At 38.3% G+C, this 12,063-nt stretch overlaps 1 protein-coding gene across 2 annotated transcripts in view; it reads left to right on the top strand.

Moving 5' to 3' along the window:
• Nucleotides 1–12,063, top strand: part of C8H11orf49 (chromosome 8 C11orf49 homolog) — a 199,904-nt gene that overhangs the window by 30,950 nt on the left and 156,891 nt on the right. For both annotated transcript variants that reach the window (XM_036859614.1, XM_036859615.1), the window contains exon 2: nucleotides 6,488–6,590. In XM_036859614.1, coding sequence (XP_036715509.1) covers nucleotides 6,488–6,590 — 103 coding nt within the window. The remainder of the gene's footprint in view (nucleotides 1–6,487; nucleotides 6,591–12,063) is intronic.

Here is a 12,063-nt window from a genome sequence, read left to right on the forward strand (position 1 = left end):
ATTGGTCTAGTGTGGTCTAAGATCAAAGATGGTCTTGTATGTGTGATAAAATATTTTACCAGAACATACTGTGTCCCTGGATCAGGACATACCAATAAAGATGGAGGATGTAAATAATTAGTTTTAGAGGTTTATTAACTTTTTAAACCATTAAGCTATCTATATGTACTTCACAAGATCAAATGCTATATCATGTTAGTGATTTATATATGATATTAAACTTGAAGCTTCTAAACAGTTTACATGACAGGTCGTTGGTTAACAGGGTTACTTTTCTAATCTCAGAGAACAGTCTTAATTTAATTCAGCACTTATTTGTGCCAGCCAGCACCTAAATCACAAGAGGCTTCAAAGACAAAAATGTGTCTCAAAAGGCCTCTGGTAAGGGAGAAGAAAGTCAGATTTAAAGTTGAATATATGTGTATACTCCGCTTTTCACTTATACTGCTCTTGCTCGTGTATCTATTAATATCACATATTGTAATTTATGGGAATATTTTCTAGGGAAACTTGTTTATTCTAATACAGGGGCTCTGTATAAAATAATAATATAATAAAATGCATGGTCTAAATGATGTAGATAACCTGTCAAGCAAAAATTTTCAAATGGGACCCCTTATCATTTAATTGCAAAATAAATAGCTAATGCTTTGATGGTATTTATGCTTGGGAAGAGAGTAAAAAGAAATAGTTTTGGACTTTACCCGTATAAATTAGAGCCTCCTGAGTCATTAACAATTAATAAGTGAATGCTCCCCACAAGTTTAAAGGCTATAGCTGAAATGGGTATAGATTATGTGTATTATCATATGTGTAGGGTTTTATATAGCCCAGGAATCCTTGAAGATAATCTGTAAACATCCTTGGTTAGATGAGCAGAACTTTAAATAAGTGAGTAGGGGGCTATAGTAGGTTGGCCTCTTGGTGTTCATTAATGTTGAAACCCAATGTCTTGTGAGTTGCGATGTCTGGGAGGGATATGTAGTAACAACTGTAATAAAACAACAATAATAAACATAATAGCTAATGTTTATTGCATATTTACTATATGCCAAGCACTATGCTAAGATTATTACATAAGTTATTTTATTTACTCCTCACTACAACCTTAGGTGGTAGGTATTATTTCCCAATTTTACAGAAAAGGGCAGAGAGATTAGGTAATTTGCTTCAAGTCACACAGCTAATAAGTACCAGAGCTAGAAATCAAATCCAGGTCAGCCTGACTCCAGAGCCCATGTTCTTAACCATTGCAATAAATTGCTATGTTGTTTTAATCTGTAAAATTAGTATGTAGCAATAATAACATAATCATTAATATGTTACCTTCTGTGTATATCAAATGTATTCTAAAGAAGCAGTTTACTATTAGACATATTCTTAGTGTCATACCCATTTTACAGCAAGAGTGACTGTGGTATATAGAGATTGAGTGATCAGCAGGAGGTGATTCAACGGAGAACCAAGAAGTTTCTGATCCACAATTGCTTTCACTCGTAAGGCTCATATAAAGATCATACAGTATTTACTTATCTTTTACTTAGATATTTCAGTGCAGTGCAGTCTGAGATAAGCACTTATAGCTTCAGTACACTGCACTGAAATATCTAAGTAAAAGATAAGTGAACACTGTATGATCTTTATATGAACCTTGTGAGTGATGCTATCTGAGCAAGACATGGACTCTTGGGCCTTAGTGTGGATTTCAGAACAGTAGAGCATATTGGTTCATGTCAGAAAACTTAATCCTGGTCTTGTGGAAATCACAGCAAAGCAGAAGAGGAAAAGCCAATCTGAAATGTTTTTCCTTTTCCAAGAGGGCAGCTAAGGCGCCCAGATATCTTTGCCCTCCAGGGGTGCAGGTGTGCAGTTTTTATTCTTTAATCATTCACATAAATTAAAGCTTATTCTTTTGCATTTAAAAAATAACATGAAATGACACCCTCCATGTTTTATTGCCAGACAAGAGCTTTGAACTTCTGTCTCGCTGAAGTTTGGTAAAGTACAAGGATTTTCCATGGCTGGGTGGTACCCTTAACCACAGAAGGAACATTGGAGTGATAAGAGCTGCACATGAAGGAAACCACTAGGGAGCAGCAATTTAGAGAGAGCTCTTTGCACTTGGCTTTTGTGAAATTCTCAGGGAGGAACTTCTTCCTACCTCTGCTGGCTCTTCTTAGCTCCTTCGCTTCACCCACAGATGAAAAGAGCACTAGGGCTTTCTGTTTCTACTTTCCGAACTAGGAATGGGTGGGGTGAATACTTTGTGGTGGGGTGGTTCTTTGTAAGAAACTTTGAAATTTGGGGACAAGTTTTAACTTCACACAAATGCTGATTAGCATGCATACCTATGCAGGTGGGGACAGGATATACACATACACACTCACATACACACATATGAATTCACGTGGACACAAGTGAACCACATCTCTCAGATGATTTTACTATCAACATACACCCCTGCTTTTGTGCTCTGTGTAAAATGAAGATCATATTTATTTCTAAAACTGATTATAAAGTGTCAGTGATGAGGCAGTGTGGTATATAGTGTTAAGAGCATGGGTTCTTGGTAGGACACACCTTGGTTTGAATCTTGGCTTCTCTTCTCACTAGCTGTGTGATCTTGAGCAAGTTACTTTAATTCTATAAATCTCAGTTCTCCCATTTGTAAAACAGAAACATGATCAAAATATCTATCATAGGATTGTTGTGAAGACTAAATAAAATCATGCATGTAAAACAATTAGCATAGTCTCTGGCCCATTGTTGTTCAGTAAGTAGCACAGGTGCTCAAAATTGGTAGAGCTGTTATTATCATTATTATATGTAATATTAAACTCTAAATGTCTGATTGGTAGCTGAATGTTAAATAGGTATAGTCCTTTATTTATATTTGTTTTCTTTTTTCCTTTCCCCTCTCCCCCCCTGCTTTTTTTTTTTTTTTCTCATGCAAAGTCTGTTTTCCAGAAAAGTCCTCCTTTTTTTGAGGAGGACGAAAGTACTTGGATTTTAACTGCTCTGAAAACATTTCTCCCTTAAAGAGCTTTCACATTGACTTTTAGTCCCTGGAGCTAGGGAGGAGAAGCAGCAGGATTTGCTTCTAAGTAGAGCTCTTTCATTTCTACCATCAAAAAACAAACAACCAAACCAAAAAACAAAACAAAACAACAACAACAAAAAAAACCCCTAGTCTTGTAGTAGCCTTAGGTAGATCTAAGTCCTAAAAGCCTGTATAGCCCAAGGAAGAAATCTTTTTGTAAGACCAGGATAAGTGAGTGGAATAAGGGAAGGAAACTCAGAGGTGAAAGTATACCTGATTTTAATGTTGGTTTGGCCATTTTTTCTTCCCAATTTCATATATGCATAATTATAAAACAATTAATGCCAGAAATCGTCTTTTTTTTTTGGCCATGCCACGTGGCTTGCAGGATCTTAGTTCCCCGACCAGGGATTGAACCCAGGGCCAACAGCAGTGGAAGCACCGAGTCCTAACCACTGGACTGCCAGGGAAGTCCCAAGAGATTGTCATGTATTATCTCACGACTTCACTGTCAGTTTTGGCCATTTCTTAGCGAAATAGTTTTCCAGTTGGATGAACTGTTGATGAAGCACTGGTTTTGTTTTCACATCTTTTTCTGGGGTCAGGGTTAGAGAATGTTTGTGGTAGCTGATAGTTGTTAGCTTTGGGAAGCACTCATATTGATAGAATAAGTCATGGAATGTAAACATGTCATTCATCTGGACTTTAGGCTGGTGTAAACATGGTGAAACTTTAGGTAACCACTGTCAAATAAAGACTCACTTGAGTACAGCTTGGGTAGATAAACTTATTTGCTTTATAAGTCTCACTAAACTACCAGGACTTCAGGAATGTTTTTCTGAAGTACCTATTTTTACAAATTTTAGGTAATTCTTTCATATTTTCCTGAAGGATGAAAATGTGAAAGAGGCAAATGCCCATCTCAGTAGCAACTTTGTGGAACTGCTTTTTGGCAGGATATTTATTACTTTTGGGTTTTTTGTTCTTACTGTTCCAGACGAAAGTTGTTTTGTTTGTTTTGCTTTTTTTAAAAAAATAGGTTGGTAAATGGAAATGCTGAATTGGAAGTTTCTATATGAAGTGTGTCAGGATACCACTGTTATACCTAAAGACAAAACTCAGGGAAGGGGAACAAGCATTTGGTGAGCACCTGCTATATTAGAAGCTCTGCTGTATGACTGAAGTAAACCTCCAATAGCCCTTTGACATAGGCTTTTAATAAAATATATTATCAAGAAAACCAGGTATTGTGGTTTATGAATAGTAACGGTATTATTATCCACAGGAAATAGGCTTGCAGAATAATTTGCTCAAGGTCACACAGCTAGGATTTGGTGGGGCTGAGAATGGAACTCAAGTGTCTTGGAACTCCAAAGCCCAAGTTCTTAACCAGTGATTCTTAAACTACATCAGAAACATCAAGGGTACCTGTGAAAAATTACTGGGCTCAAGTTAGAATTTTAAGGTCACCAAGACTGAGATATTGTCAGATGATCAATCTGTATTTTAGCAGGGTGTCTCAAGTGATTCAGATCAAGAAGTTGATTGACCACGTTTTGAGAAAGAATTAAATTATGTTTCTTTCATCACTTATATGTGGAATCTAAAATATGATACAGGGACTTCCCTGGTGGTGCAGTGGTTAAGAATCACCTGCCAGGGCTTCCCTGGTGGCGCGGTAGTTGAGAGTCTGCCTGCCAATGCAGGGGACGCGGGTTCGAGCCCTGGTCTGGGAGGATCCCACATGCCGCAGAGCGACTCGGCCCGTGAGCCACAATAACTGAGCCTGCGCGTCTGGAGCCTGTGCTCGGCAGCGAGAGGCCGCGATGGTGAGAGGCCCGCGCGCCGCGATGAAGAGTGGCCCCCGCGCCGCGATGAAGAGTGGCCCCCGCACCGCGATGAGGAGTGGCCCCCGCTTGCCACAACTGGAGAGAGCCCTCGCACAGAAACGAAGACCCAACAAAGCCATACATACATACATACATAAAAAGAATGTAAGCAGACAAGAATAGCATTTAAAAAATAGAAAATTAAAAAAAAAAAAAAAGAATCGCCTGCCAATGCAGGGGACATGGGTTCAAGCCCTGGTCCGGGAAGGTCCCACATGCCATGGAGCAGCTAAGCCCGTGCGCCACAACTACTGAGCCTGCGCTCTAGAGCTCACGAGCCACAACTATTGAGCCCACGTGCCACAACTACTGAAGCCCGTGCACCTAGAACCCGTGCTCCACAACAAGAGAAGCCACCGCAGTGAGAAGCTTGCACACCGCAACGAAGAGTAGCCCCCGCTCGCGGCAACTAGAGAAAGCCCGCATGCAACAGCGAAGACCCAATGCGGCCAAAAAATAAATAAATAAATTTATAAAAAATAAAAATAAAATAAATTATGATACAAATGAACTTATTTACAAAACAGAAACAGACCCACAGACATAGATGACAAACTTACAGTTACCAAAGAGGAAGGGGGAAGGGATAAACTAGGAGTTTGGAATTAGCAAATACAAACTACTGTATATAAAATAGATAAACAACAAGGTTCTACTGTATAGCACAGGAAACTATGTTCGATCTCTTGTAATAACCTATAATGGAAAAGAATATGAAAAAGAACATATATATATAACTGAATCACTTTGTTGTACACCAGAATGTAATACAACATTGTAAATCAACTATACTTCAATTTATAAATAAATTAATTAAATTAAATAATGTTTCTTTCCACACTTGATAAAGAAGAAAACAGGTGCAGATTAAATAACTATCCAAGATTAAGCTATCAGACAGAGCCATGATTCCAACCCAGGTCTGTCTAATTCTAATACTCATCACACCCTGTATTACAAGCCCACGATTAAGTCACACATTTACTCGTCACAACAAATGTAGAAAACATGATTTCTGATAAATTGGGCCACACAGATTTCATGGTCTTATTATTTACCAAGGTTAATAACTTATGACAACTTTATTGAAATTTTCATGGTCCTTAAACTTTTTCAGTGACTTTTTTTTTAATTAAAGAATTGAGTTTTCCTTGCAGTCAGATCATCCATGTTTCAGGCATAGAATCATTACTCCCTGGGATAAATTTCTGGGACATGCAGAAGTGGAAGAGGGTGGAAGGAGGTAGGAAGAAAGAATTCCCAGGTGTATCTGCTAAATGGTGCTAAAGCTCCTCACCCTAATCACTGAAATGAGTGAAGGGTTGGTATGAATACTAACAGCCAATCACATGGCAATAGGTTATGTTCTACAGCATCTCCCATTCTACCCATTGAGACTAGCTCAGTTAGGGCCAGCAAGTTTGATTTGCCTATTCCAGTCCACTTCCTAGAACAGAACCAACACCTTGATTGACTTTCATGGCCTACTGGGATTGGAAGGACATTTTTTTTGTATCCCTCTCACTTTCTCTTTGTTTGTTTGTTTGTTTTTTTGTAGCCCAGCGCCATGTCCTCACATATATGGAGGATGCAGTATGCCAGCTGCTAGAGAACAAGGAAGATATTAGCCAATATGGCATTGCCAGGTTCTTCACTGAATAGTAAGTACATGAGTGCTTTGCCTATAGCGTGGGCCCAGAGGAGGCTTTTGGAAGCAGGCAAGATGCATGAAAAGTAGAGCAGGGCAATGCTGATTATGTAGTGGTAGTGAATGCTTAGTTTTGGTAGACTGATTGAGGGCTGCCCAAACAGGTTTTGGAACATGCCTTTGGTGCAGCTAGTTTTGTCCAATGATAAGTCTCATGAGTGGTGATAACTATAAAAGTTCAACTACTGCTTTTTTGATCTATTAGATCTGTTTTTTTAGGTTCCTCTTATAATTTTTAACTTTCCCTGTTATTCAGAATATTCACTCTGATTTCCTTTAGTCAGTGTTCCTTTAGCCTGTGTTTTCTTGGCTGGCTTTTTTTATGGAAATGCTTAGGATGATATTCCTCTGCAGTTTTCTTTCTACAGGATGCTGTGTCAATCACTTAATGATTTACGATTATTTCTAGAGGCAGGACATCTTTCACAGATTATATCTTTGAGGAGTAGTGTTTCTTTATAAAGTATGCTTGGAGTGTGTAAAAGTCAAGATGATTATTTTTTAATTTATTAAAAAATTGTTTTCTTCAAGTTTTATTGAGATATAATTGACGTATAGTACTGTCTAAGTTTAAGGTGCACGACATAATGATTTGATTTATATGCATCATGAAATGATTATCATAATAAGTTTAGTGAACATCCATCATCTTATATAGGTAGATAATTAAAGAAATAGAAAAAACTTTTTTCTTTTGATGAGAACTCTTAGGATTTACTCTCTTAAAAATTTTCATTTGTAACATGCAGCAGTGTTAATTATATTTATCATCTTGTACATTACTACATCCCTAGTACTTGTTTATCTTATAACTTTATCTTATAACTGGAAGTTTTGACTGCCTTTATCCAATTCCTCCTATCCCCCACCCACCTCTGATGACCCGAAATCTGATCTCTTTTTCTATGAGTTTGTTTTTGAATTATTGACCTATAACACTGTTAGCTCCTGTTACACAACATAGTGATTGGATACTTCTATACATTTGAAACTGATCACTGCAATAAGTCTAGTTATGATAGTTCACCATACAAAGATATTACATAGTTTTTTGTTTTTGTTTCTTTTTTAGGTATTACATAGTTATTGACCATATTCCCCACACTGTACATTTCATACCCATAAGTCATTTATTTTGCAGCTGAAAGTTTGTACCTCTTAATCTCTCTTACCTATTTCTTTCTTTTTGGTATCACAGAACTATTTTTAGGCTGAATGAAATAATCAGTTTAAAATACCTTGGTCTTCATGAAAGGATATGCTAAAGAAATACAAAAAATTATTTTTATTACCAAAATGCCAACATATTTATATAATCATTTGTCTTCTTTTTCCTTTTTTTCTGGTTTATTGTAAGCATTCTAAAAAAGGAAGAATAGCCTCTTATAGGCTTCTACTTATGGTGCATCATGAGCTCAAGTCCATCCTCCTTGAAAACAATTTTTTTTTCCTTTCTGTTCTCCAGAGGTTCCTTGAAGATCAGACATCTCTTCTAATGGCCTTAACTTGGGTTGCTGTTAGGGGAATTCTTGACTCCCCCTAGCTCTTTTGCTGAGCTATAAGTCTTGCAAACAAAATCTAGATTTCTTATGGATTGGAATTTCAAGTTCCTGGGAAAAACAGGCTTTCCAGGATCAGAGCTGGTCCCTTCTCTTCTCCCAGTCTTCTAAAGGAGGGTGAAGTAGAGCAGGGAATCTCACTTGTTCTCGAGGTATGGGCTGAAGCAAATGAGGTGGGCTGGGAATAAAGACTGAGATTGAATAGCCTTGCTTGCTTTTACAGAACTGACAAGCCTAGGGGTCAAGTTTCTAGGCTATTTAATCTGTACGAGCACCCTTGAGGCTCCTTGCCAAATGAAATATGATTCTTCTGGGGACAATGCTTCTTCCTGGCTTTTTTCATTTTACTCTATTCCCCCTCCCCCATCTCCTTTATAAGTCTTTTCCCTACTGTGCTGGTTCCTGGAGGGTAGGCATCATTTCTTCTTCATCCCTGTATTCCCAATACCCGGCATGATGCTTATTATATGATAGGTGTTAGGTAAATGTTGAATCTACAGCTGTATCTGTATTTTAGGTTATTGCATACTATCCACTCTTATTCTTGGTCTTATTATGAATAAGGACCATCTCTTGTTCTTTCTCTCTTTTTTTTTGATTCTTTTTGATAAAGTTCTATGTCCTGCCATTTAAGAAGCTGTATACTGGAATTCTCTGGCGGTCCAGTGGTTAGGACTCCGCACTTACACTATAGGGGGGCACGGGTTAGGTCCCTGATCAGGAACTAAGATCCCACATGCCGCGCGGCATGGCCAAAAAAAAAAAAAAAGAAGCTGTATACCATGTATATAGCACTCCAAAAGTGAACCCACTGGTCTATGTAACTAATACTGAACTCTAGTAAGGCTTATAACTGTTTCCAAATGCTATTGACAATAGCTTTTATCTAGCAGTACACTGTTGGAAAAAAAATCTTAAGACTGTTTTCCACAGTGCTGATAGAAATCTAGTTGCCAAGTGAGCAGTTTCTTGTCCTTAGAAAACTAAAAATTACATAATCTATGTGAATGGCACATACCTGACTTTTTAAAAAATAGATCTTTATTGGAGTATAATTGCTTCACAATACTGTGTTAGTTTCTGTTGTACAACAAAGTGAATCAGCCATATGCATACGTATGTCTCCATATCCCCTCCCTCTTGAGCCTCCCTCCCACCCTCCTTATCCCACCCCTCTAGGTCATCGCAAAGCACTGAGCTCATCTCCCTGTGCTATGCTGCTGCTTCCCTCTAGCTACTGAACATTTGGTAGTGTATATATGTCGATGTTACTCTCACTTCGCCTCAGCTTCCCCCTCCCAAGCCCCCCCACCGTGTCCTCAAGTCCATTCCCTATGTCTATGTCTTTATTCCTGCCCTGCCGCATCAGTACCATTTATTTTTTTTAGATTCCATATATATGCATTAGCATACAGTATTTGTTTTTCTTTTTTTTCCTTATTTATTTATTTATTTTAACATCTTTATTGGAGTATAATTGCTTTACAATGGTGTGTTAGTTTCTGCTTTATAACAAAGTGAATCAGTTATACATATACATATATTCCCATCTCTTCCCTCTTGCGTCTCCCTCCCTCCTACCCTCCCTATCCCACCCCTCTAGGTGGTCACAAAGCACGGAGCTGATCTCCCTGTGCTATGCGGCTGCTTCCCACTAGCTATCTATTTTACATTTGGTAGTGTATATATGTCCATGCCACTCTCTCACCCTGTCACATCTTACCCCTCCCCCTCCCCCTATCCTCAAGTCCATTCTCTAGTAGGTCTGTGTCTTTATTCCCGTCTTGCCACTAGGTTCTTCATGACCTTTTTTTTTTTTTTTTCCTTAGATTCCATATATATGTGTTAGCATACTGTATTTGTTTTTCTCTTTCTGACTTACTTCACTCTGTATGACAGACTCTAGGTCCATCCACATCACCGCAAATAACTCAATTTCGTTTCTTTTTATGGCTGAGTAATATTCCATTGTATATATGTGCCTCATCTTCTTTATCCATTCATCTGTTGATGGACACTTAGGTTGCTTCCATGTCCTGGCTATTATAAATACTGCTGCAATGAACATTGTGGTACATGTCTCTTTTTGAATTATGGTTTTCTCAGGGTATATGCCCAGAAGTGGGATTGCTATGTCATATGGTAGTTCTATTTTTAGTTTTTTAAGGAACCTCCATGCTGTTCTCTGTAGTGGTTGTATCAATTTACATTCACACCAACAGTGCAGGAGGGTTCCCTTTTCACCACACCCTTTCCAGCATTTGCTGTTTCTAGATTTTTTGGTAATGGCCATTCTACCTGACATTTCTATAACTCTAAAACACCATATAGGCCTGAGGCAAGTTATTTTAAGAGGTGAGCCAACATCAAAGCTCCAAAATCCTTAAAAAAAAAAACAAAAAAAACAAAACTCAACTTGAAAGGTGTGCATATATGATTGAATAGGAAGTAGTATTTGGTAGACAAGGATACCTGAATGGTAGAAGTTCCTGATTTTCCTTTGATTGTGAATTTATCTACTGAAAATCCTTCTTTCGCAGACTTCAGTTTTTTATTGATTTATAGAAGCATAATGAAGTGAAAAGAGCTCTGCCCTGGGAAGAAAAAGAGCTCCTATCCTTATAAGTCCTCACTCCATAATCTTGGGCAAATTTCTGAAATTTTCTTTCTTTCTTTTTTTTTTTTTTTGGCTGTGTTGGGTCTTCGTTGCTGCACACAGGCTTTCTCTAGTTGCAGTGAGCGGGGGCTACTTTTCGTTGAGGTGCGCGGGCTTCTCATTGCGGTGGCTTCTCTTGTTGCGGAGCTTGGGCTCTAGGTGCACAGGCTTCAGTAGTTGCAGCACGCGGGCTCAGTAGTTGTGGCACGTGGGCCCTAGAGCACGCGGGCTTCAGTAGTTGTGGCTTGCGGGCTCTAGAGCGCCAGCTCGGTGGTTGTGGCACACTGGCTTAGTTGCTCTGTGGCATGTGGGATCTTCTCGGACCAGGGATCGAACCCATGTCCCCTGCATTGGCAGGTGGATTCTTAACCACTGCACCACCAGAGAAGTCCCTCTGAAATTTTCTGGGCTTCAGTTGTCTCATCTGTGAAATGGGTATAATAAAGTCTAATGTGCTAATAAAAATAACATAATAATTATATATTATAATAAAAATGTTTTATTAAACTCATACTATGTTTCAGCAACTATAATTCTTTGAAGTAGGTAATATTATTATCTCTATTTTATAGATGAGGAAACTGAGGCTCAGAAAAGTTAAAATAGCTTCTTTAAGTTCACAAGCTAATAAATGACAGAATTAGGAACCAAGCCTCATCTGCAGTATTACAAAGGCCACTATTCTGTACTGTCTCCAAGTCGCTATAATGCCTAATGTTGCTGGAGCCCTAACCAGATGATAATATGAGGTCTCTTCTAGCTATGGTTTCTGGACTCTTTGAAATTTCCCTTATGAACTGTACTTCACACAGTTTATCACATAGCTTTGTCTGGTGACCTCAATTCATTGCCATTTAAATGTTTTATATTGTCCTTTTGGAGGGGATACAATTGGAGCTGTCTCTAAACAATAAGAAACATAATTTTTTTAAAAATGTGTTAAGTGTGCACTTCCATCTCTCAGTTTCAAGTTCAGACATTGAGATTTTCATACATTTAATGGTGGATAATTTACCTTTAAACAATGATAAAAATACGCTTCAAAATTGTTTTTGGAAGGTTTTTCTGCTGATTTTCTTCTATGGATCGGCTTGCCCTCTCACCTGTGCTGTCACTCCTTGGTGCTTGGTGTTTTCCAACAAATCCATGATTGTTCCAGCAAATCTGGATAAGCTGTAAAACATGAGTAGCTAAGCTGTACTGTGTGTGTG

This window comes from Balaenoptera musculus, chromosome 8 (assembly GCF_009873245.2).
Source record: "Balaenoptera musculus isolate JJ_BM4_2016_0621 chromosome 8, mBalMus1.pri.v3, whole genome shotgun sequence".
Classification (NCBI taxonomy): domain Eukaryota; kingdom Metazoa; phylum Chordata; class Mammalia; order Artiodactyla; family Balaenopteridae; genus Balaenoptera; species Balaenoptera musculus.